The sequence below is a fragment of the Tachypleus tridentatus genome, chromosome 3, assembly GCF_004210375.1.
Source record: "Tachypleus tridentatus isolate NWPU-2018 chromosome 3, ASM421037v1, whole genome shotgun sequence".
Lineage (NCBI taxonomy): Eukaryota > Metazoa > Arthropoda > Merostomata > Xiphosura > Limulidae > Tachypleus > Tachypleus tridentatus.
In genome coordinates this window covers 67328082-67355602 of record NC_134827.1, presented here as the reverse complement: position 1 = coordinate 67355602, position 27521 = coordinate 67328082, and the positions used below count along the sequence as shown (strand labels likewise).

The 27521-nt window shown below is 34.4% G+C and overlaps 1 protein-coding gene across 1 annotated transcript in view; it reads right to left on the bottom strand.

Annotated features, from left to right (window-relative positions):
- The window catches only part of LOC143245889 (uncharacterized), a 60057-nt gene extending 49858 nt beyond the window's left edge, over positions 1 to 10199 (bottom strand). The window contains exons 1-3 of the mRNA XM_076492142.1: positions 10152 to 10199; positions 6766 to 6912; positions 5647 to 5782 (exon numbers count right to left, since the gene is read on the bottom strand). Coding sequence (XP_076348257.1) covers positions 5647 to 5782; positions 6766 to 6912; positions 10152 to 10199 — 331 coding nt within the window. The remainder of the gene's footprint in view (positions 1 to 5646; positions 5783 to 6765; positions 6913 to 10151) is intronic.
- Positions 10200 to 27521: the final 17322 nt, after the last annotated feature.

Sequence of the window (27521 nt, the reverse complement as noted above, 5' to 3'; positions counted from 1 at the left end):
GACCTTCTTCGGTCATCCTCAGGTTTACAAACAAAGAAAGAGGTGACTGACCGGAAGCTGACCACATTAAAAATAATATAATAAATAATAATAATAAAATAAGTAATATAAAATTATATATTCAAACATCTAAGCACGCCCTCTACATCCCGACACTCAGTTACGCAGCCCCTTTCAAACATGTGGTTAGCTTCCGATCAGTCACCTCTTTCTTTCTTTGCGATCCTGACGATGACCGAAAAAGGTCGAAACGTTGTTCGCTCCTTTACGTAAAAAAAATTCTCAACATAAACGAGCCGTTTCTACATATATACTAAATCTCGATGGTTACCATGATTAGTAATTTTAAGTCTTACTGTTAGCTAATAGCTAATTAATTATTTATTTATTAAATACTAATTAACAACCAGTTGTTATCCTGTTTAACGCAAAGAAGTAACTAAAAGAAGTATTTTCTGTTTTGTTACTGGTCGGGATTCGATTGTTCATCTTCTTTACGGATTTCTTCCTAATCGAATGTTATAATTCATCGAATTTATATTTAAAAAGTTCTCGGATCGAATATCGATTGTTACCAATACAAAAAAACAGTACTTTACAAAACTTCTCTGAAGACGACGTCTAAAATTTAGAAAAACCAATTATAGTGTGTTGTTAATAAACAATAATTAGGTGATCGTATAAGCTTAATTAATACGACTGATATGTGATCATCACAATCTTACAGTAATTATAGAGTAAATGTTAACTTGGATCGCTTTATTCTTAACAATACTTATTAAGTACGACCCTTGAATAATTATTAACATTCGATGTTCTATGTTACTTAGTTTTTTGTGTTTAGCAAAGTTATTCATCTTTTTAGATGAGGTCACCTGCCATTTCTTATTAGTTTTTGATTCTCGACAAATGCGACGCAATAGGGAGATTCATGTATATAAAATTTCATTCAGTGAGCACCAAGCTTACCAGAGATATAAAAGACTGAAATATAATGAAAGCACCATAACAAAGTAATCAAGACTCGCCCTAGTATATCATGCGGATAAACTACCTGTGGTATAAATGAAAGTGATAGAGTAGTGATTTTTTCGCACGCCTACGCAAAAATGTCACATGAGCTTTCGGTCTTAAAATTTTACTACAGCGCCATTTAAGAATAATAGTGAACCGTTTTTAGTTTTTGTTATTCGTATTAAATACGGCTAATTTAAAGCATCAAAACACCAGAGTGAAAGCACGTACATATATATAAGTATTTTTGAAAAAATTCTCTTAATTAAAAGCGTGTTTAGCGTCACGTGATATTAGCTTAAGCAGTTAGGAAAAATAATGATGCTTGACACGGCGGGAGATGACAAGAAACTGTTAATCCAAGTTCCATGGCGTTAGTATAAAGTAACTTATTAACACTGTTTTAGAAAGGAAAACTACCACCACATATATTTTAGAAAACTGGTTTGTGCTTTAAATTATAGGTCTCTTACGAATAACACAGTTGCACTCCCAAAGTTAACGTTGTTTTCTATCGAGCGTCATTTTCTTCCTTGTTGTGGTTCGTTGGTGAGTACTGACATAAAGTGTTTTTATTGTACAATGTTAACAAAAAGTTCAATAAAATACGCAAAAGGTTTATTTGTATTAAAAACAAATTATCCCCAAACCTAATGGGATGATAACTGCGAGTAACGTAAGGTCAACTATTTCTATATATTTGAAGTGACAATATCAGGTGAATTTATCATTCTGTCACTATAGTGACGGTAAGGTATTCTTAAAGCCACAAAAACAGGAAAACAGAGTAGTTCTCAGAACAAGCTATCAAAATTGCAGACGAAACACGGAAAGCAAAACCTAGAGAGGGTTTTTGAAAAGTTAAACCACTGAATGCTGAATTTTAACATCTAGACAAAAAAACAGACGGAGACATCTTAACCGGGAAAGTCAGGTGAAAAAGACGATAACAGATAAGTTAAAACAGAAGGTCTTTTTAAGACGATAACAGATAAGTTAAAACAGAAGGTCTTTTAAAGACGATAACAGATAAGTTAAAACAGAAGGTCTTTTTAAGACGATAACAGATAAGTTAAAACAGAAGGTCTTTTAAAGACGATAACAGATAAGTTAAAACAGAAGGTCTTTTTAAGACGATAACAGGTAAGTTAAAACAGAAGGTCTTTTTAAGATGATAACAGATAAGTTAAAACAGAAAGTCTTTTTAAGACGATAACAGATAAGTTAAAACAGAAGGTCTTTTTAAGATGTTTAACAAATAACAGCGACGTTTACAGCAAAAGTGAAAACCAAACAGCAAAAATATTTAACGGAAAAAGATGGCACCAAGGAAGAAATAGAAAGAATATAGAGCTCTACAAGAAAGACTGCAACATGGCAGAAACGTTTAAGGAAAGAGTGTTCAGCGTTCGGTGGGCATTGAATAAGTTACCAGTTGGAATGATAAAGTACCATAGAAGTACTCAAGGTGGTTGGACGAGATCGTCGAGGTCCTAACAACTGTTTATCAACAAATGCATAGTAAAATCTTTTGATTTAAGAAATGGAAACAATTAGTGTATCCGAAGAAGGGAGAAGTTAAAGAAACAACAATCATTTGATTGGCCTGATCTTGCATAACAGAATAGTGGTGTTTATTATCGTCTTGAGCCTTTCATGGAAAGAGGAATACTAGAAAAGTAAAGTGGGTTCACAAGTGGTAGAGCAACGTGACATTAGGTAGCAAACATAATATAAGTAAAGGAAAGTGCAAGAGAAGGCAGAAATATTTGTTTCATCAACTACACCAAATCATTCTATTGTGTGGACTATTGTGTGTACCAGAAAATCTGTTTCTTCTACTGAAGAATCTTTACGGCGAGAAAGATACCACAGTAAGAACGTAATGTGGATAAACAAAATGGTTTAGCATCTGAAAAGGAATGAGTCATGGACATGTCTTATCTTCGCACTCGTTTTAATGTACAACAAAAACATCATGTAAATGACTTGGCTGGAAAAGGACGAGACTGGAATCGAAACAGGAGGCTCAAACATCAAAATCCTAAATTATACAGAAAGTGTTTGCTAAAAGTTAAAAAGACCTAAGAAAACTTCTTAAGGTAGTTAAATAAGAAAGTGCTTTAGAATAGAATTAAGAGTATTACCGAAATATAAAAAAACTCAAAGCAGGCAACAACCAAGTTGAGGTTGTACTACAGAAATCAAACTAATGTTAAGTAAAATAACAGTGTAGGTGTGAGTAACATGAGGATGTATCTGTGACATTTAAATTAACATTAATAAGACTTTTTTTTCAGTCGAGATGCAAAGATGAGATTCATGTACATTACGAAAGAGCTAGAGAAAGGGAATCGACCTATATGAAGTCTGGTGCTGAAAAAAATTGTTTAAGATCCCATGGGCAGCAAGGAGAACTAATCGATCAATCGAGGAATAAATAACGGCTTTTTGTTCCCTTGAGACTGTGATGTTCAAATGTATTTTGAACATGTGAATAGAGAGAATGGTAAAGTTGAGGTAAGAAGGATTTCAAAGATGATGGATGGCTAAGGTCACACAAAATGCTTGTATGTCTGCAATATCTTCTGAATGAAACTGGTGCTTGGTCATTTGGGACAGAGCTAATCTGTCAGGCCACCATGAGTTGACATCGACTCGATGGCACTTAGCTATTTATATTGATAGAACGAAGTTAGACACAACATGTCGGAATTAATCGTTAGAACTATGTGTTTTTTTTCTGTGTTATAAATAACGAAATAAAAAATTTCACAATACATAATTATTACATATTCTGCAAAATAATTATATTACAAAATATTTAAACGTAAAGCAAGTAATAGATGCTTGTGTACAGTTGTGTACAACAACATTTCTGAAAATTATAAAATCAAAGACAAGCAAACCTCAAACTAAACTCGATTTATGGACAATTATAATAAACGGGAAAATCAGTGATAACATTTTACCCTTGGGGGGGGGGGAATGCCCGGCATGGCCAAGCGGTTAAGGCGTGCGACTCGTAATCTGAGGGTCGCGGGTTCGCTTCCCCGTCGCGCCAAACATGCTCGCCCTTTCAGCCGTGGGGGCGTTATAATGTGACGGTCAATCCCACTATTCGGTGGTAAAAGAGTAGCCCAAGAGTTGGCGGTGGGTGGTGATAACTAGCTGCCTTCCCTCTAGTCTTACACTGCTAAATTAGGGACGGCTAGCACAGATAGCCCTCGAGTAGCTTTGTGCGAAATTCAAAAAACAAACAAACAAACTTTTGGGGGGGTCTTACCTACTAATGGGTTCTTTACTGTTTATTTAATCAAAGAACTGGCTATCTTGAGAGTTTCTTTTAACTTCTTATTTACTCAATAATTAAATGTTTACTTCATTTTACACAAATAATAAGCCATCTTAAGGGTTTCTTTTAATACTTAATTACTAAAAACGTTGGATGTGTTGAGAGTTACGTGGAGTGTAGCAACAAATAAGAGTTACGTGGAGTGCAGCAACAAATAAGGGTTACGTGGAGTGTAGCAGCAAATAAGAGTTAGATATCTTGAGAGTTGTCTGTAGGGTAACAAAAAAAAATAAAAAATTGTGTAGCATTGAGCTTTCAATTTTAATTTCCTTGTTCACAATAAATAAGCAACAGGCGTGTGTGGCCTGTATTGTGAATATTGTAAGTATATAGAAGTCAAGTATATGTTAATAAGATTATAGTTGTCCAGTATAAAATACAACATGTTTGTTTTTATTCTGGGCCTATCATCAGCAATAAAATCATGACCTGTTTTAGAAAGTCACACATACATTTAATTTAGATTATATATTTTATTGTTCAAGCAACCAAACTTGTATTGCAACTGTTAAACACTGACTTCCAGTTATATATATATATATATATATGATTATTTGTTTGTTTTTGAAATTTCTGCAAAGCTACACGAGGGCTATCTGCGCTAGCTGTCCCTAGTGTAAGACTAGAGGAAAGGCAACTAGTCATCACTACCCACCGCCAACTCTTGTGCTACTCTTTTATCAAATTATAATGGGATTAACCGTCACATTATAACGCTCCCACGGGTGAAAGAGAGAGCATATTTTGTATGATTGGGATTCGAACCCTCGACCGTCAGGTTATGAATGGAGCGCCTTAACCACCTGGCCATGTCAGGCCAGACGAGAGGGAGGGTGCCTTAACCACCTGGCCATGTCAGGAAACTTCAAGTGAATGTTAAGAACGTTTCTTACCTTAAGTAAACTTTAATAAAGACGATAAGACACGTTTAACGAATAAACTGAAACTGAGATTAGTAATAAAAATGTCTCAGCTTACCTAGCATGTGGTACTTGTATCAGAAACGGTTTCATTTTGTTCGGTTTTTAAGCAAATATTTAAAAAAATGGTTTATCTGTGCTGTACCATTAAAAGTATCGAATCATGAGAGTAATTCGTTTTACTAAAATATTGTATTGTACGTCTTGAAGATGATACTAGCTAAAGATGCATTTCGTATATGTTTTTCTTTCCTTATATAAAGTCGCTTTAATATATATTTTACCTTAGGGAAGGTTTGAAATAAATATCTCAGGTAAGTCACTTTAATAAAATATAAGTTCTAATACAAAACTTACCAAACACCTTCATCTCTTTCTTGGCAGCCACAGTATCAAAAACAGGAGCCTCTGCAGAAACTTCACAACGGTATACTCCAGCTGTATCCAGGTCCACTTGTCGTAGGTAAACAGAGAGTCTGTTGGACCTAGACAGCTGAATAAATTAGGTGAGTGAATAGGCTGCTTGAGAGAACCGAAGGGTTACTTGAAATATAGGTTATTAGATCAGTTAATAGATTGCTAAAGAGAACGAAAAGGTTACTTGAAATATTGGTTATTAGATTATATAATATATTGCTAGAGATAACGAAAAGGATACCAGAAATATAGGTTATTAGATTGCTAGAGAGAGCGGACAGATTACTTGAAATATAGGTTATTTAATTAGACTTCTAGAGAGAATGAAAAGATTACTTGAAATATAGGTTATTAGATCAGTTAATAGATTGCTAAAGAGAACGAAAAGGTTACTTGAAATATTGGTTATTAGATTATATAATATATTGCTAGAGATAACGAAAAGGATACCAGAAATATAGGTTATTAGATTGCTAGAGAGAGCGGACAGATTACTTGAAATATAGGTTATTTAATTAGACTTCTAGAGAGAATGAAAAGATTATATCGATATACAAACTATTAAACAAGTGTAGAGAAAGAACAAAAGGTTATATGGATGTACAAGTTATTAAACGAGTGAATATATCGGTAGAGAGAACAGAAAAGTTATATCGATAATTAAGTTATTTCATGAGTGTGTAGGTTAGTAGAGAGTTGGTTTATTTATTAATTTCGTGCAAAGTTACACAGAAACTATCTGCGCTAGTCATTCCTAATTTAGCAGTGTAAGACTAGTCATCACCACCCACCGCCACCTCTTAGGCTACTCTTTTAACAACGAATATTGGGTTTGACCGTAACATTATAACGACCCCAACGGCTAAAAGGGTAAGCATGTTCGGTGTGAGGGGAATACGAACCCATGGCCCTCGGATTACGAGGCGGGCGCCCTAACCATCTGACTACGCAGGGCCAGACATTTGTAATTAAGCACATAGCAAGACAATGGGCTGTCTGTGCTCTGCCCAACACAGGTATTGTAATGCGAATTCTAGCATTGTAAGTCCACAGTCACACCGATTTGCTACTGTTGGGGAGTAAAGTCAATGTTGATTGTTGTTTCGAGCACAAAGACATTTCAAGAATATCGTGTCTATCGTAAGGAATGGAACCTCTGATTTTTTCGCTATAACTCCGTAAACTTCCCACTAATCCATCACGGACCTGTTAGAGAGAGAGGACAAAATTGTTATGTTGAAATATAATTTATTAGATAAGTTAATAGGTTGCCAAAGAGAGTAAAACATTATATCTATCAATATATAAGTTATTAAATGAGTGAATAGATAAAATTTATTAAATGTGTGGACAGAAGAATCACTTGAGTTATCCAGAAAGACGTATTAATAAATAACAAAAGTCTCTTGACAAACACATCTATATAATTATATAAGGAATTGGTCTATATTCTATCGTTAAACGGTGTTTACTGTATAAACTGAATGAAGTTCTATCAGGAGAATTTATTATGATTGAACTATGGCTTCTGTTGTTCTGTCTTAAGGTTGGGGAAAGCGGGTAAAAACACGAGTTTAGGAATTTATCACAGCCGGGCACGTGCCAATGAGGATTTATTTAAAAGGCATTCTGTTATATAATTTGACAATTCAGAGAAATATTTATATTAAAAAATCTTACAGTCATCAAAGCATGTTTTTTTAGAAGTAACTATTTAGTTGAATAAAATACATTTATTTGCTTTTATGGATTTTTAAAAGTCGTGTACCGTTTGTAAAGTAGTTTTTATTTGATTTGAAAGGGAACAACAGAATGGTTTTCGTTAATGTTATAATGTGTCAATCTTGAGTTTTCTTAGGAAACAAACTCTATCCGATTGTTTTCTCTTCATTTTGCTTAATAAACGCTTTTTTTCAGTTTAAAAGAAAAGGTTATTTTCACCAAAACTGTTAATTTTTTTTCCTTTTATTTCGATAGAAAGATGTCCTCGTGATACGATACTTGAATCATAACGATTATAATGGTATTTATTTTAATCGATCAATTTCTATATTTCTCTGTGTTGTTTGTAAAATACTTTATATTTTATTACAAATTAATTTCCTTTTGTGAATAGTTAAAGTCCAATGAAAAATATATTATTTTTTTTCACAAAAATTACGTTTAAAATGTTAAATGTTTGAGCGTAAAGTCATTTTACGTACGGTAAATCCTTGCACGGTAGGAAATCTAACCCCTGATTTTGCGCTTCACCAGGAGTTAACACGTATGTGTGTGTGTTTTTTTTTCTCACAGCAAAGCCACATCGGGCTATCTGCTAAGCCCACCGAGGGGAACCGAACCCCCGAGTTTAACGTTGCAAACATTCGTAGACTTACAGCTGTACTAGAGGGGGGCAGAGGTTAATATTAAAATTATTTTGTATGAAATTGTTTTAGTCCAACTACATCGTAATTGAAGAGTTCTTGAAAAAAAAAACGTCCGTTATTTGTACGAATCATGACAGCTTGTTAATTATTTTTATTACCTGGAACTGATCTAACACGCAAGTTTAATGCTGTTATGTTATAACACATATCCAAAGACGAATGTGAAGCTATTTATTTGTTTCTGCATGTATATAAATAAACTCCACCGACCTTCAGGAAGTAGCGAGAAACTACAGTGAGAGCTGAGGTCTTTGGTTCTTGTGATAGGTTACAATGAAGAACAAACAAACATGGAACAAGCAGCAACTATCTGCGTAACTTTCGTGAAGAAAGTCGTGGAAAACTAATGTGAAGCAGTAGAGACGGAAAGGGCGATGTTTCGAAACACTTTTGCCCACTAGTATCACACTAGTCATTATTTGAATAACTACTTATATTCATATGAAAAATTATATATAACGCTATTATCAAAGTCATAGTCTATCTTCGTTAGACATACAAAATTATTAGAGGTTATCATACAGGAACAATTAATTAGTTCTAGCTTGTTACTGCATTAGTTAGCATGCACTAATTCCTGTATTAATTACCACGAGCTTCTTCCACTATAATTTATCATGAACGTGTTCCTGTACACTAAGAGCAAGCAACAATTACACTATGTAACACAATTTTTTTTCATGGATATTATGTGTTATTTCTTAATTGCTTATGTTGTAAAAGTACAGAAAATGACCATTATTCCCTTCAAACTTTGCTTTTGTGACCTGGATAATGAAATTGAGAAATTAACCATTTTCTATGTAAAAACGGGCAAATTTGCAGATTTTAATTTACATAAGGTCTGAATAAAATAACATACGAATCAATATTTACATGTATTTATACTAAAGTTACACAAAAATGTTTAGAAGAAGTGAGTAGTTTTTCAAGATTTGTGACTGTAATGTAAATCACTTTCACGTATCAGTCCCCAAATATAGTCTCCCACCATGTTTTCATTATACGCTCCCGGTTCACAAAAGCAACGTTTGAAGAGAAAAATAGGTCTTTTCCATTTACTTTAGGCTTAAGTAATTGGGAAATAACACTTTCTGTCCAGGAATAAAATAAAGTAAAATGTTGTTACATAAATGGTTGTTATGACACAACCAGGTTACCCATATTTAGAACTAGCATATTAAAATCTTTAATTAAATATATTTAAATAAATATATAATAAAATAAACCGTAGTTCATGTTAGCTTATTGTCATAAAATTCTGTACGAACAAAGATGCAGAAAACAACGAAACAAATGTTCTTTTTGCGTAAACCAAGCGTACTGTTCTTGTTGTATACTCATGAATATTCGTAAAGTAAATTAGATCACATTAAGTGTGAAATTTAAGAGCCGAGAAATAGGTATTGTACAGGGTTGTAGTATGGAGTGAAATATTAAAATAAGAATTTTAATCGAGCCAATGTTTAAAAGGCACGTATCTGTAATTTGTGAGTTGTTCAAACGTTCGATATTAATATTAACCAGTAGTAAAGACATAATTATGAGAGGATAGTGAAAGTCTTTCCCAGTGCACTACTAGACGATGTCGTTTTTAAGCTATCTAACTGAAATTTAGCGAAGTGCAGCGAAACGTTCTGCGAGGAATGTGATTTCACGTAACGTTTAAAGAATCTAATCAGTGTTGTTTGCTTTAAATGGTTCGGAAATCAATCTTCAATCTAGAAGTAAGTAGCATTGTAATTAAGAGTATGTTACTGCAAGGACCTAGAACCATTATTCATGCAGCACTCTGGTATTCCAGGAAACGGTTGATCTTGGTTAGATGACATATTGTATTCATTATTTGTCAAAACAGAAATACACTTGTAGCATACATTGTTTGTTTAATTTGTGGATATTGACAGCAAATCATAAAATTGTTTTATGTTTTTTTGTTTTGTTTTTTACCAGTATAAAAAAGGAATATTTTAGTGACAATTATAACGACGTAGTTTCTACATGACGTGGACATACGTGGACACATGTGCTTCTTTCGACGCTGAAATACGGAGAGATTTTCATTTCTGATAGTTATTTACCCAAATTTACCCAATGAGTATCGAAACCCGGTTTGTAGTATTATAGGCCTTTAGACTATATTATTAGTATTACATAGAAGTATTCTGTTATTCTTCAAAGTATGCAGTCTATATTGGCAGTGCTTAGATATTCTGTTATTCTTCAAAGTATGCAGTCTATACTGGCAGTGCTTAGATATTCTGTTATTCTTCAAAGTATGCAGTCTATACTGGCAGTGCTTAGATATTCTGTTATTCTTCAAAGTTTGCAGTCTATATTGGCAGTGCTTAGATATTCTGTTATTCTTCAAAGTATGCAGTCTACATTGGCAGTGCTTAGATATTCTGTTATTCTTCAAAGTATGCAGTCTATATTGGCAGTGCTTAGATATTCTGTTATTCTTCAAAGTATGCAGTCTATATTGGCAGTGCTTAGATATTCTGTTATTCTTCAAAGTATGCAGTTTACATTGGCAGTGTTAGATATTCTGTTATTTTTTAAAGTATGCAGTCTATACTGGCAGTGTTAGATATTCTGGCAATGAATTTAGTTCTTGTATTAATAGCCCTAATGAAGCCGCAACATCGAAACGTTAGTTGAGGTAAGAAGTTATTTTTATTATTATTTAAGTAGTAAAGCTCATTGTTTCCTCTCAAATTTATTTTAACACAAAGTACGCGATGCTTGTTCAAATGTGGTATCTTTTACATAAGTATTTCTTCACACAAAATTTTCCTGTGTGTTTAGACACTATTTATAAGAATATGTTATTGGGATTACCTAAGGCATATTTTAAAACAGTTTTTCCTAAACTAAAGATTCCGACCCAAAATGGGGGTGGCTAACATATACAAATCATTTCAATAACGGATATTTTAGAATATGTAATTGTTATCATTCTGTGTGTAAATAAAATGAAGGGGATTTACTCACATCTTGAGTTATTTCAAGAGAGGAAGAAAAAATGTGCGGATCTATGGTTATTTGTTTCTTATTAAACTACGATGCAACTTAAAATAAATAATCCAAGTCGAAACCAAATAAGTTTTATATTTTGGTAACAAAACTACCGGGAAGGTAAATATGATTTAATAAAACAAGAACATGTGTTTCTGATGTCTTAGAACTTATATAGTATGTCTAACATGACATCATTCATTTTATGTCCTCGTGTTCACGTTATCCAGATCAACTTTAGATGAATAATACGAAAGACATTTACAAAGAATCTATGGTGTATGTTGTGTTGTAAAAAGATGGTTATATGTTTTAATTAAAAATTAATGGTATAAGTTCTGTTTTGTTATAAAACATGCACAGACTGTAATAATACTGTACAATAATATGTATGTATATATATGTTGTAATCATACTTTACAATAATATATATCTATAATAATTAGTCCAAGTTATTCCAAACGTTTCATACCACTCGAGGCTCAATAATTTATAAGAAAAAAAATCTGTAATGACGTGTCTACTATTTTAGCTCAAATAGTAGACATGTTTAGGAGAAAATAACATTTTTAACCTTGGATCTAAGCAGAAAATTAGATTATTTAAATAATCAAGTTAAATTAGTTTTGTGCAACGGACATAAAAGAGAAGAGAAAAACATAATTTAGAGATGTGTTTATTAATTAACGCTTTGCCCCTCTGATGAACACTCCCTGGTTGAAAGAAGCGAACAACAAAAGTGTTGAAGAAATAACATTAAGGAATTATCTATCGTTAATGTCCCACTGAAGTCGTTTCTCTTAAGCATTCAATAATCTACATAGTCCACCGATACCTGACATCTATAACTCATATGTAATGGTAAACTAGGGTTCACCTGACATTGTTACATACGTACAAGGCTAAAGTACGGTTCCCTCGACACGCACAACATACGTGCTTAGCTAAGCCATGGTTCACTTGATATCCATAACGTACATGTAAAGTTAAGTCAGGACTCACTTGATATCTATAAAATGAAGGTAAGGCTAAGCCACAGCTTATCTGATGTTTACAATATACGAGCATGGCTAAGTCGCAACTTTACTTGCTAAAAATGTATCATATATCCAAGACTAAATCACAGTTCACTTGGTGTCTGTAACATATGTGAAAGACTAAATGACGATTCGCTTCATTATGATAAATAGCAATAATGTGATGAAAAGAAACAAATCATATTTATATATAAATATGATGCACTATAACATGTACTTATATAACAAAAAAAAACATTTTTATATATAACTATGATGCACTATATTATGTACTTTTAAAATAAGAAACAAAACATTTTTATATGTAAGTACGCTGTACTATAATATGTATTTTTATAACAATAAACAAAACATTTTATACATACGTATGATGTACTATAACATGTATTTCAATAACAAGAAACAAAACATTTTGAGATATATGTATGATGCACTATATTACGTACTTTTAAAATAAGAAACAAAACATTTTTATATGTAAATACGCTGTACTATAATATGTATTTATATAACAATAAACAAAACATTTTTATGCATACGTATGATGTACTATAACATGTATTTCAATAACAAGAAACAAAACATTTTGAGATATATGTATGATGCACTATAATATGTACTTTTATAACAAGAAACAAAACATTTATATGTATAAGTATAATGCACTATAATATGTACTTTTATAACAGGAAAAAAGTTTTATATGTAAGTATGATGCACTAAATGTACATTTATAACAAGAAAAAAAAATTTATATGTAAGTATGATGCACTATAATATGTACCTTTATAACAAAAATCAAAACATTTTTGTGTATAAATATGATGCACTATATTACGTACTTTTATAACAAGAAACAAAACATTGTTATATATCACTATGACGCACTATATTACGTACTTTCATAAAAACAAACAAATCACTTTTATATATTTGTTTTATGCACTATAGTATGTAGTTATATAACAAAAAACAAAACATTTTTACATACAAGTATGACGCACTATAATATTACTTTTATACAAAAAAACATTTTTATATATATGTGTGATGCACTATAATATTGACTTTTAGAACAAGAAAAAACATCTTTATATGTAACTATGACTCACTTTTTTATGTACTTTTATAGCAAGAAACAAAACATTTTTATATATCACTATGATGCACTATATCACGTACTTCTATACCAAGAAACAACACATTTTTAAATATAAATATGATGCACTATAATATGTACTTTTATAACAAGAAACAAAACATTTTATATATCACTATGATGCACTATATTACATACTTCTATAACAAAAAAAACATTCTTAAATGTGAGTACGCTGTACCATAATATGTACTTTTATAAGAAGAAACAACACACTTTTATATTTAAGTATGATGCACAATATTATGTACTTTTATAACAAGAAACAACACATTTTTATATATCACAATGATGCACAATATTACGTACTTTTATAACAAGAAAAAACATTTTTATATATAAGTACGAGGTCTGTTCAAAAAATACTCGGACTGTTTGAATTGCGCGGCTGCAGTTGGTTCCAGGGCAATCCGCTTCGTGTCGTTAGGTTCGCACAGATAAGCTAATTACGACGCCATTTCTCGATTGCGGATATCTTCATTTGTGTATTAGCTACGCGGTTTTAAGTGAAGTGCGATTTTTTCGTTTGGCGAATTTCAGAATGAATGACCTGAAGGAGCAACAACTTGCTGTGAAATTTTTGTGTTAAACTTGGAAAATCTGCGACTGAAACTTTTGCTATGCTTAACACGGCTTACGGTGATGTTGCTATGAAGCGTACGGCATGTTTCAAGTGGCATGAACGTTTTAAGGATGGTCGACAGTCCATTGAAGATTATGAGTGTCCTGGACGTCCTTCCACGCCAACTGACGACCCACACGTCGACAAAATCAACACCCTGGTGCGGGCAAATCGACGTCTGACTGTCAGGGAGCTTGCTGAAGAGTGTGGGATATCAGTTGGATCTTGTTACGAGATTTTGACCGAAAAATTGAAGATGCACCGCTTTGCTGTGAAATTCAGCCCTCAGAACTCGTGAGTTTTTGGCCAAACACTCGATCACTGTTCTTCCACACACCCCTACTCATCTGACCTTGCTCATTGCGATTTTTTCTTGTTCCCCAAACTCAAAAGACCCTTGAAAGAAAGAAGATTTGAGACGATTTCCGAGATTAAGACAAATGCGACGAAGGAGCTGGATGACATTACAAAAGAAGCGTACCAGGACTGTTTCAACAAGTGGAAACACCGTTGCGATAAGTGTGTGCGTTGGGGAGGAGAGTACTTTGAAGGGGTCCCAGACCTGTAACTTCTAAATAAAGTACATTTTGTTTTATGACGTCAGTCCGCGTATTTTTTGAACAGCCCTCGTATGATGCACTATATTTCGTACTTTTATAACAAGAAAAAAAACATTTTTATATATAAGTATGATGCACTATAATATGTACTTTTATAAAAAAAATTTATATGTAAATATGATACACAATATTATGTACTTTTATAACAAGAAACAAAACATTTTTATATATAAGTATGACGCACTATATTACGTACTTGTATAACAAGAAAAAAAACATTTTTATATATAAGTATGATGCACTATAATATGTACTTTTACAACAAGAAACAAAACATTGTTATATATAACTATGACGCACTATATTACGTACTTGTATAACAAGAAACATAACATTTTTATATGTAAGTACGCTGTACTATAATATCGACTTTTAGAACAAGAAACAAAACATTTTTATATGTAAATATGATGCACAATATTATGTACTTTTATAACAAGAAAAAAACATTTTTATATATAAGTATGATGCACTATATTTCGTACTTTTATAACAACAAACAAACATTTTTATATATAAGTATGATGCACTATAATATGTACTTCTATAACAAAAAAAACATTTTTATATAGAAGTATGATGCACTACAATATGTACTTTTACAACAAGAAACAAAACATTTTTATATGTAAGCGTGATGCACCATAACATGTACTTCTATAACAAGAAACAAAACATGAGATATATGTATGAAGCACTATAATATCGACTTTTTACATTGGAAGAGACGGTTAGTTGAAACAGTACCTAGTACATTGGAAGAGACGGTTAGTTGAAACAGTACCTAGTACATTGGAAGAGACAGTTAGTTGAAACAGTACCTAGTACATTGGAAGAGACGGTTAGTTGAAACAGTACCTAGTACATTGGAAGAGACGGTTAGTTGAAACAGTACCTAGTACATTGGAAGAGACGGTTAGTTGAAACAGTACCTAGTACATTGGAAGAGACGGTTAGTTGAAACAGTACCTAGTACATTGGAAGAAGTTAGTTGAAACAGTACCTAGTACATTGGAAGAGACAGTTAGTTGAAACAGTACCTTGTACATTGGAAGAGACAGTTAGTTGAAACAGTACCTAGTACATTGGAAGAGACAGTTAGTTGAACCTAGTACATTGGAAAGAGACAGTTAGTTGAAACAGTACCTTACCTAGTACATTGTACATTGGAAGAGACGGTTAGTTGAAACAGTACCTAGTACATTCGAAGAGACGATTAGTTGAAACAATACCTTGTACATTGGAAGAGACAGTTAGTTGAAACAGTACCTTGTACATTGGAAGAGACAGTTAGTTGAAACAGTACCTAGTACATTGGAAGAGACAGTTAGTTGAAACAGTACCTTGTACATTGGAAGAGACAGTTAGTTGAAACAGTACCTAGTACATTGGAAGAGACAGTTAGTTGAAACAGTACCTAGTACATTGGAAGAGACGGTTAGTTGAAACAGTACCTAGTACATTGGAAGAGACGGTTAGTTGAAACAGTACCTAGTACATTGGAAGAGACGGTTAGTTGAAACATTACCTAGTACATTGAAAGAGACAGTTAGTTGAAACAATTACCTAGTACATTGGAAGAGACAGTTAGTTGAAACAGTACCTAGTACATTGAAAGAGACAGTTAGTTGAAACAGTACCTAGTACATTGGAAGAGACAGTTAGTTGAAACAATTACCTAGTACATTGGAAGAGACAGTTAGTTGAAACAATTACCTAGTACATTGGAAGAGACAGTTAGTTGAAACAGTACTAGTACATTGGAAGAGACAGTTAGTACATTGGAAAGACGGTTAGTTGAAACAGTACCTAGTACATTGGAAGAGACGGTTAGTTGAAACAGTACCTAGTACATTGGAAGAGACGGTTAGTTGAAACAGTACCTAGTACATTGAAGAGACGGTTAGTTGAAACAGTACCTTGTACATTGGAAGAGACAGTTAGTTGAAACAATTACCTAGTACATTGGAAAAGAGACGGTTAGTTGAAACAGTACCTAGTACATTGGAAGAGACGACAGTTAGTTGAAACAGTACCTAGTACATTGGAAGAGACGGTTAGTTGAAACAGTACCTAGTACATTGGAAGAGACGGTTAGTTGAAACAGTACCTAGTACATTGAAAGAGACGGTTAGTTGAAACAGTTAGTTGAAACAGTACCTAGTACATTGAAAGAGACGGTTAGTTGAAACAGTACCTAGTACATTGGAAAGAGACAGTTAGTTGAAACAGTACCTAGTACATTGAAAGAGACGGTTAGTTGAAACAGTACCTAGTACATTGGAAGAGACGGTTAGTTGAAACAGTACCTTGTACATTGGAAGAGACAGTTAGTTGAAACAGTACCTTGTACATTGGAAGAGACAGTTAGTTGAAACAGTACCTAGTACATTGGAAGAGACAGTTAGTTGAAACAGTACCTAGTACATTGGAAGAGACGGTTAGTTGAAACAAGTACCTAGTACATTGGAAGAGACAGTTAGTTGAAACAAGTACCTAGTACATTGGAAGAGACAGTTAGTTGAAACAATTACCTAGTACCTAGTACATTGGAAGAGACAGTTAGTTGAAACAGTACCTAGTACATTGGAAGAGACAGTTAGTTGAAACAGTACCTAGTACATTGGAAGAGACAGTTAGTTGAAACAATTACCTAGTACATTGGAAGAGACGGTTAGTTGAAACAAGTACCTAGTACATTGGAAGAGACGGTTAGTTGAAACAATTACCTTAGTACATTGGAAGAGACGGTTAGTTGAAACAATTACCTAGTACATTGGAAGAGACAGTTAGTTGAAACAATTACCTAGTACATTGGAAGAGACAGTTAGTTGAAACAGTACCTAGTACATTGGAAGAGACGGTTAGTTGAAACAGTACCTAGTACATTGGAAGAGACAGTTAGTTGAAACAGAGTACATTGGAAGAGACGGTTAGTTGAAACAAGTACCTAGTACATTGGAAGAGACGGTTAGTTGAAACAGTACCTAGTACATTGGAAGAGACAGTTAGTTGAAACAGTACCTTGTACATTGGAAGAGACACTTAGTTGAAACATTACCTAGTACATTGGAAGAGACAGTTAGTTGAAACAAGTACCTAGTACATTGGAAGAGACAGTTAGTTGAAACAGTACCTAGTACATTGAAGAAGAGACAGTTAGTTGAAACAGTTAGTTGAAACAGTACCTAGTACATTGGAAGAGACAGTTAGTTGAAACAGTACCTAGTACATTGGAAGAGACGGTTAGTTGAAACAGTACCTAGTACATTGGAAGAGACGGTTAGTTGAAACAGTACCTAGTACATTGGAAGAGACGGTTAGTTGAAACAGTACCTAGTACATTGGAAGAGACAGTTAGTTGAAACAGTACCTTGTACATTGGAAGAGACAGTTAGTTGAAACAGTACCTAGTACATTGGAAGAGACGGTTAGTTGAAACAGTACCTAGTACATTGGAAGAGACAGTTAGTTGAAACAGTACCTAGTACATTGGAAAAGACAGTTAGTTGAAACAGTACCTAGTACATTGAAAGAGACAGTTAGTTGAAACAGTACCTAGTACATTGGAAGAGACAGTTAGTTGAAACAGTACCTAGTACATTGGAAGAGACGGTTAGTTGAAACAATTACCTAGTACATTGGAAGAGACGGTTAGTTGAAACAAGTACCTAGTACATTGGAAGAGACGGTTAGTTGAAACAGTACCTAGTACATTGGAAGAGACAGTTAGTTGAAACAAGTTAGTACATTGGAAGAGACGGTTAGTTGAAACAAGTACCTAGTACATTGGAAGAGACGGTTAGTTGTTAGTACATTGAAAGACAGTTAGTTGAAACAGTACCTAGTACATTGGAAGAGACAGTTAGTTGAAACAAGTACCTAGTACATTGGAAGAGACAGTTAGTTGAAACAGTACCTAGTACATTGGAAGAGACAGTTAGTTGAAACAGTACCTAGTACATTGGAAGAGACGGTTAGTTGAAACATTACCTAGAAAGAGACAGTTAGTTGAAACAATTACCTAGTACATTGGAAGAGACAGTTAGTTGAAACAATTACCTAGTACATTAGTACAAGAGACAGTTAGTTGAAAATTAGTACATTGGAAGAGACAGTTAGTTGAAACAATTAAGTACATTGGAAAGAGACGGTTAGTTGAAACATTACCTAGTACCTAGTACATTGGAAGAGACAGTTAGTTGAAACAAGTACATTGGAAGAGACAGTTAGTTGAAACAGTACCTAGTACATTGGAAAGAGACAGTTAGTTGAAACATACCTAGTACATTGGAAGAGACGGTTAGTTGAAACAGAACCTAGTACATTAGTACAGTTAGTTGTACCTAGTACATTGGAAGAGACAGTTAGTTGAAACAGTACCTAGTACATTGGAAGAGACAGTTAGTTGAAACAGTACCTAGTACATTGGAAGAGACGGTTAGTTGAAACAGTACCTAGTACATTGGAAGAGACAGTTAGTTGAAACAGTACCTTGTACATTGGAAGAGACGGTTAGTTGAAACAGTACCTAGTACATTGAAAGAGACGGTTAGTTGAAACAGTACCTAGTACATTGGAAGAGACAGTTAGTTGAAACATACCTAGTACATTGGAAGAGACAGTTAGTTGAAACAGTACCTAGTACATTGGAAGAGACAGTTAGTTGAAACAGTACCTTGTACATTGGAAGAGACAGTTAGTTGAAACAGTACCTTGTACATTGGAAGAGACAGTTAGTTGAAACAGTACCTAGTACATTGGAAGAGACAGTTAGTTGAAACAATTACCTAGTACATTGGAAGAGACAGTTAGTTGAAACAGTACCAGTACATTGGAAGAGACAGTTAGTTGAAACATTACCTAGTACATTGGAAGAGACAGTTAGTTGAAACAATTACCTAGTACATTGGAAGAGACAGTTAGTTGGTTAGTACATTGAAGAGACGGTTAGTTGAAACAGTACCTAGTACATTGGAAGAGACGGTTAGTTGAAACAGTACCTAGTACATTGGAAGAGACAGTTAGTTGAAACAATTACCTAGTACATTGGAAAGAGACAGTTAGTTGAAACAGTACAGTACATTGAAAGAGACAGTTAGTTGAAACAATTACCTAGTTAGTTGAAACATTGTACATTGGAAGAGACAGTTAGTTGAAACAGTACCTAGTACATTGGAAGAGAAGAGACAGTTAGTTGAAAACAGTACCTAGTACATTGGAAGAGACAGTTAGTTGAAACAGTACCTAGTACATTGGAAGAGACAGTTAGTTGAAAGACAGTTAGTTGAAACAATTACCTAGTACATTGGAAGAGACGGTTAGTTGAAACAGTACCTAGTACATTGGAAGAGACAGTTAGTTGAAACAGTACCTAGTACATTGGAAGAGACAGTTAGTTGAAACAGTACCTAGTACATTGGAAGAGACAGTTAGTTGAAACATTAGTACATTGGAAGAGACATTGGAAGAGGTTAGTTGAAACAGTACCTAGTACATTGGAAGAGACAGTTAGTTAGTTGAAACAGACAGTTAGTTGAAACAGTACCTAGTACATTGGAAGAGACAGTTAGTTGAAACAGTACCTAGTACATTGGAAGAGACAGTTAGTTGAAACAGTACCTAGTACATTGGAAGAGACAGTTAGTTGAAACAGTTAGTTGAAACGGTTAGTTGAAACAGTACCTAGTACATTGGAAGAGACGGTTAGTTGAAACAGTACCTAGTACATTGGAAGAGACGGTTAGTTGAAACAGTACCTAGTACATTGGAAAGAGGTTAGTTGAAACAGTACCTAGTACATTGGAAGAGACGGTTAGTTGAAACATTACCTAGTACATTGGAAGAGAGTTAGTTGAAACAGTACCTTGTACATTGGAAGAGACAGTTAGTTGAAACAGTACCTAGTACATTGAAAGAGACAGTTAGTTGAAACAGTACCTAGTACATTGAAAGAGACGGTTAGTTGAAACAGTACCTAGTACATTGGAAGAGACAGTTAGTTGAAACATTACCTAGTACATTGGAAGAGAGTTAGTTGAAACAGTACCTAGTACATTGGAAGAGACAGTTAGTTGAAACAGTACCTAGTACATTGGAAGAGACAGTTAGTTGAAACAATTACCTAGTACATTGGAAAGAGACAGTTAGTTGAAACAAGTACCTAGTACATTGGAAGAGACAGTTAGTTGAAACAATTACCTAGTACATTGGAAGAGACAGTTAGTTGAAACAGTACCTAGTACATTGGAAGAGACAGTTAGTTGAAACAATTACCTAGTACATTGGAAGAGACAGTTAGTTGAAACAATTACCTAGTACATTGGAAGAGACAGTTAGTTGAAACAATTACCTAGTACATTGGAAGAAGAGACAGTTAGTTGAAACAGTACCTAGTACATTGGAAAGAGACAGTTAGTTGAAACAGTACCTAGTACATTGGAAGAGACGGTTAGTTGAAACAGTACCTAGTACATTGGAAGAGACAGTTAGTTGAAACAGTACCTAGTACATTGAAAGAGACAGTTAGTTGAAACAATTACCTAGTACATTGGAAGAGACAGTTAGTTGAAGTACATTGAAAGAGACGGTTAGTACCTAGTACATTGGAAGAGACAGTTAGTTGAAACAGTACCTAGTACATTGGAAGAGACAGTTAGTTGAAACAATTACCTAGTACATTGGAAAGAGACAGTTAGTTGAAACATTACCTAGTACATTGGAAGAGACAGTTAGTTGAAACATTACCTAGTACATTGGAAAGAGACAGTTAGTTGAAACAATTACCTAGTACATTGGAAGAGACAGTTAGTTGAAACAATTACCTAGTACATTGGAAGAGACAGTTAGTTGAAACAATTACCTAGTACATTGGAAGAGACAGTTAGTTGAAACAGTACCTAGTACATTGGAAGAAGTTAGTTGAAACAGTTAGTACATTGGAAGAGACAGTTAGTTGAAACAGTACCTAGTACATTGGAAGAGACAGTTAGTTGAAACAGTACCTAGTACATTGGAAGAGACGGTTAGTTGAAAAGTACTAGTACATTGGAAGAGACGGTTAGTTGAAACAGTACCTAGTACATTGGAAGAGACGGTTAGTTGAAACAGTACCTAGTACATTGGAAGAGACAGTTAGTTGAAACAGTACCTTGTACATTGGAAGAGACAGTTAGTTGAAAAGTACCTAGTACCAGTTAGTTGAAACAGTACCTAGTACATTGGAAGAGACAGTTAGTTGAAACAATTACCTAGTACATTGGAAGAGAAGTTAGACAGTTAGTTGAAAGAGACAGTTAGTTGAAACATTACCTAGTACATTGGAAGAGACAGTTAGTTGAAACAGTACCTAGTACATTGGAAGAGACGGTTAGTTGAAACAGTACCTAGTACATTGGAAGAGACGGTTAGTTGAAACAGTACCTAGTACATTGGAAGAGACAGTTAGTTGAAACAGTACCTTGTACATTGGAAGAGACAGTTAGTTGAAACAATTACAGTACATTGGAAGAGACAGTTAGTTGAAACAGTACCTAGTACATTGGAAGAGACAGTTAGTTGAAACAGTACCTAGTACATTGGAAGAGACAGTTAGTTGAAACAGTACCTAGTACATTGGAAGAGACAGTTAGTTGAAACAGTACCTAGTACATTGGAAGAGACAGTTAGTTGAAACAGTACCAGTTAGTACATTGGAAGAGACAGTTAGTTGAAACAGTACCTAGTACATTGGAAGAGAAGAGACAGTTAGTTGAAAGACAGTTAGTTGAAACAGTACCTAGTACATTGGAAGAGACAGTTAGTTGAAACAGTTAGTACATTGGAAAGAGACAGTTAGTTGAAACAACCTAGTACATTGGAAAGAGACCTAGTACATTGGAAGAGACAGTTAGTTGAAACAATTACCTAGTACATTGGAAGAGACAGTTAGTTGAAACAGTACCTAGTACATTGGAAGAGACAGTTAGTTGAAACAGTACCTAGTACATTGGAAGAGACAGTTAGTTGAAACAGTACCTAGTACATTGGAAGAGACAGTTAGTTGAAACAATTACCTAGTACATTGGAAGAGACAGTTAGTTGAAACAATTACCTAGTACATTGAAGAAGAGACAGTTAGTTGAAACAGTACCTAGTACATTGGAAGAGAAGAGACATTGGAAGAGACAGTTAGTTGAAACAGTACCTAGTACATTGGAAGAGACAGTTAGTTGAAACAGTTAGTACATTGAAGAGACGGTTAGTTGAAACAGTACCTAGTACATTGGAAGAGACGGTTAGTTGAAACAAGTACCTAGTACATTGGAAGAGACAGTTAGTTGAAACAATTACCTAGTACATTGGAAGAGACGGTTAGTTGAAACAGTACCTTGTACATTGGAAGAGACAGTTAGTTGAAACAGTACCTTGTACATTGGAAGAGACAGTTAGTTGAAACAGTACCTAGTACATTGGAAGAGACGGTTAGTTGAAACAGTACCTAGTACATTGGAAGAGACAGTTAGTTGAAACAGTACCTTGTACATTGGAAGAGACAGTTAGTTGAAACAATTACCTAGTACATTGGAAGAGACAGTTAGTTGAAACATTACCTAGTACATTGGAAGAGACAGTTAGTTGAAACAGTACCTAGTACATTGGAAGAGACAGTTAGTTGAAACAGTACCTAGTACATTGGAAGAGACAGTTAGTTGAAACAGTACCTAGTACATTGGAAGAGACAGTTAGTTGAAACAGTACCTTGTACATTGGAAGAGACAGTTAGTTGAAACAGTACCTAGTACATTGGAAAGAGACAGTTAGTTGAAACAGTACCTAGTACATTGGAAGAGACAGTTAGTTGAAACAGTACCTAGTACATTGAAGAGACAGTTAGTTGAAACAAGTACCTAGTACATTGAAAGAGACAGTTAGTTGAAACAATTACCTAGTACATTGAAAGAGACAGTTAGTTGAAACAATTAAGTACATTGGAAGAGACGGTTAGTTGAAACAGTACCTAGTACATTGGAAGAGACAGTTAGTTGAAACAGTACCTAGTACATTGGAAGAGACAGTTAGTTGAAACAATTACCTAGTACATTGGAAGAGACAGTTAGTTGACATTACCTAGTACATTGGAAGAGACGGTTAGTTGAAACAGTACCTAGTACATTGGAAGAGACAGTTAGTTGAAACAACAGTACCTAGTACATTGGAAGAGACAGTTAGTTGAAACAGTACCTAGTACATTGAAGAGAGTTAGTTGAAACAGTACCTAGTACATTGAAGAGACAGTTAGTTTGAAACATTACCTAGTACATTGGAAGAGACAGTTAGTTGAAACAGTACCTAGTACATTGGAAGAGACAGTTAGTTGAAACAGTACCTAGTACATTGGAAGAGACAGTTAGTTGAAACAGTACCTAGTACATTACCTAGTACATTGGAAGAGACAGTTAGTTGAAACAGTACCTAGTACATTGGAAGAGACGGTTAGTTGAAACAAGTACCTAGTACATTGAAAGAGACGGTTAGTTGAAAATTACCAGTACATTGGAAAGAGACAGTTAGTTGAAACAATTAGTACATTGGAAGAGACAGTTAGTTGAAACAGTACCTAGTACATTGGAAGAGACAGTTAGTTGAAACAGTACCTAGTACATTGGAAGAGACAGTTAGTTGAAACAATTACCTAGTACATTGGAAGAGACAGTTAGTTGAAACAATTACCTAGTACATTGGAAGAGACAGTTAGTTGAAACAGTACCTAGTACATTGGAAGAGACAGTTAGTTGAAACAAGTACCTAGTACATTGGTTAAGTACAGAAAGAGACAGTTAGTTGAAACATTACCTAGTACATTGGAAGAGACAGTTAGTTGAAACAATTACCTAGTACATTGGAAGAGACAGTTAGTTGAAACAGTACCTAGTACATTGGAAAGAGACAGTTAGTTGAAACAATTACCTAGTACATTGGAAGAGACAGTTAGTTGAAACAGTACCTAGTACATTGGAAGAGACAGTTAGTTGAAACAGTACCTAGTACATTGGAAGAGACGGTTAGTTGAAACAATTATAGTACATTGGAAGAGACAGTTAGTTGAAACAACCTTAGTACATTGGAAGAGACAGTTAGTTACCTTGTACATTGGAAGAGAGACGGTTAGTTGAAACATTACCTAGTACATTGGAAGAGACAGTTAGTTGAAACAATTACCTAGTACATTGGAAGAGACGGTTAGTTGAAACAGTACCTAGTACATTGGAAGAGACAGTTAGTTGAAACAGTACCTAGTACATTGGAAGAGACAGTTAGTTGAAACAGTACCTAGTACATTGGAAGAGACAGTTAGTTGAAACAAGTACCTAGTACATTGGAAGAGACAGTTAGTTGAAACAGTACCTAGTACATTGGAAGAGACAGTTAGTTGAAACAATTACCTAGTACATTACAGTTAGTTGAAACAGTACCTAGTACATTGGAAGAGACAGTTAGTTGAAACAGTACCTTGTACATTGGAAGAGACAGTTAGTTGAAACAGTACCTAGTACATTGGAAGAGACGGTTAGTTGAAACAGTACCTAGTACATTGGAAGAGACGGTTAGTTGTTAGTTGAAGAACGGTTAGTTGAAACCTACCTAGTACATTGGAAGAGACGGTTAGTTGAAACAAGTACCTAGTACATTGGAAGAGACAGTTAGTTGAAACAGTACCTAGTACATTGGAAGAGACGGTTAGTTGAAACAGTACCTAGTACATTGGAAGAGACGGTTATTAGTACATTGGAAGAAAGAGTACATTGGAAGAGACAGTTAGTTGAAACAGTACCTAGTACATTGGAAGAGACAGTTAGTTGAAACAATTACCTAGTACATTGAAGAAGAGACAGTTAGTACATTGAGAGACGGTTAGTTGAAACAATTACCTAGTACATTGGAAGAGACAGTTAGTTGAAACATTGGAAGAGAATACCTAGTACATTGGAAGAGACGGTTAGTTACATTAGTACATTGGAAGAGACAGTTAGTTGAAACAATTACCTAGTACATTGGAAGAGACAGTTAGTTGAAACAGTACCTAGTACATTGGAAGAGACAGTTAGTTGAAACAATTACCTAGTACATTGGAAGAGACAGTTAGTTGTTGAAGACAGTTAATTACCTAGTACATTGGAAGAGACAGTTAGTTGAAACAGTACCTAGTACATTGGAAGAGACAGTTAGTTGAAACAGTTACCTAGTACATTGGAAGAGACAGTTAGTTGAAACAGTACCTAGTACATTGGAAGAGACAGTTAGTTGAAACAATTACCTAGTACATTGGAAGAGACAGTTAGTTGAAACAAGTACCTAGTACATTGGAAGAGACAGTTAGTTGAAACAATTACCTAGTACATTGGAAGAGACAGTTAGTTGAAACAATTACCTAGTACATTGGAAGAGACAGTTAGTTGAAACATTACCTGTACATTGGAAGAGACAGTTAGTTGAAACAGTACCTAGTACATTGAAAGAGACAGTTAGTTGAAACAGTACCTAGTACATTGGAAGAGACAGTTAGTTAGTTGAAACAGTACCTAGTACATTGGAAGAGACAGTTAGTTGAAACAGTACCTAGTACATTACAGTTAGTTGAAACTAGTACATTGAGAAGAGACAGTTAGTTGAAACAGTTAGTTGAAACCTAGTACATTGGAAGAGACAGTTAGTTGAAACAGTACCTAGTACATTGGAAGAGACAGTTAGTTGAAACAGTACCTAGTACATTGGAAGAGACAGTTAGTTGAAACAGTACCTAGTACATTGGAAGAGACAGTTAGTTGAAACAGTACCTAGTACATTGGAAGAGACAGTTAGTTGAAACAATTACCTAGTACATTGGAAGAGACAGTTAGTTGAAACAGTACCTAGTACATTGGAAGAGACAGTTAGTTGAAACAGTACCTAGTACATTGGAAGAGACAGTTAGTTGAAACAGTACCTAGTACATTGGAAGAGAGACGGTTAGTTGAAACAGTACCTAGTACATTGGAAGAGACAGTTAGTTGAAACAATTACCTAGTACATTGAAGAGAAGAGACAGTTAGTTGAAACAGTTAGTTACCTAGTACATTGGAAGAGACGGTTAGTTGAAACAGTACCTAGTACATTGGAAGAGACAGTTAGTTGAAACAATTACCTAGTACATTGGAAGAGACAGTTAGTTGAAACAATTACCTAGTACATTGGAAGAGACAGTTAGTTGAAACAATTACCTAGTACATTGGAAGAGACAGTTAGTTGAAACAGTACCTAGTACATTGGAAGAGACAGTTAGTTGAAACAAGTACCTAGTACATTGGAAGAGACAGTTAGTTGAAACAATTACCTAGTACATTGGAAAGAGACAGTTAGTTGAAACAGTACCTAGTACATTGGAAGAGACAGTTAGTTGAAACAGTACCTAGTACATTGGAAGAGACAGTTAGTTGAAACATTACCTAGTACATTGGAACAGTTAGTTGAAACAGTACCTAGTACATTGGAAGAGACAGTTAGTTGAAACATTACCTAGTACATTGGAAAAGACAGTTAGTTGAAACAGTACCTAGTACATTGGAAGAGACAGTTAGTTGAAACAATTACCTAGTACCTAGTACATTGTACATTGAAGAGACAGTTAGTTGAAACAATTACCTAGTACATTGGAAGAGACAGTTAGTTGAAACAATTACTAGTACATTGGAAGAGACAGTTAGTTGAAACATTGTACATTGGAAAGAGACAGTTAGTTGAAACAATTACCTAGTACATTGGAAGAGACAGTTAGTTGAAACAATTACCTAGTACATTGGAAGAGACAGTTAGTTGAAACAGTACCTAGTACATTGGAAGAGACAGTTAGTTGAAACAATTACCTAGTACATTGGAAGAGACAGTTAGTTGAAACAATTACCTAGTACATTG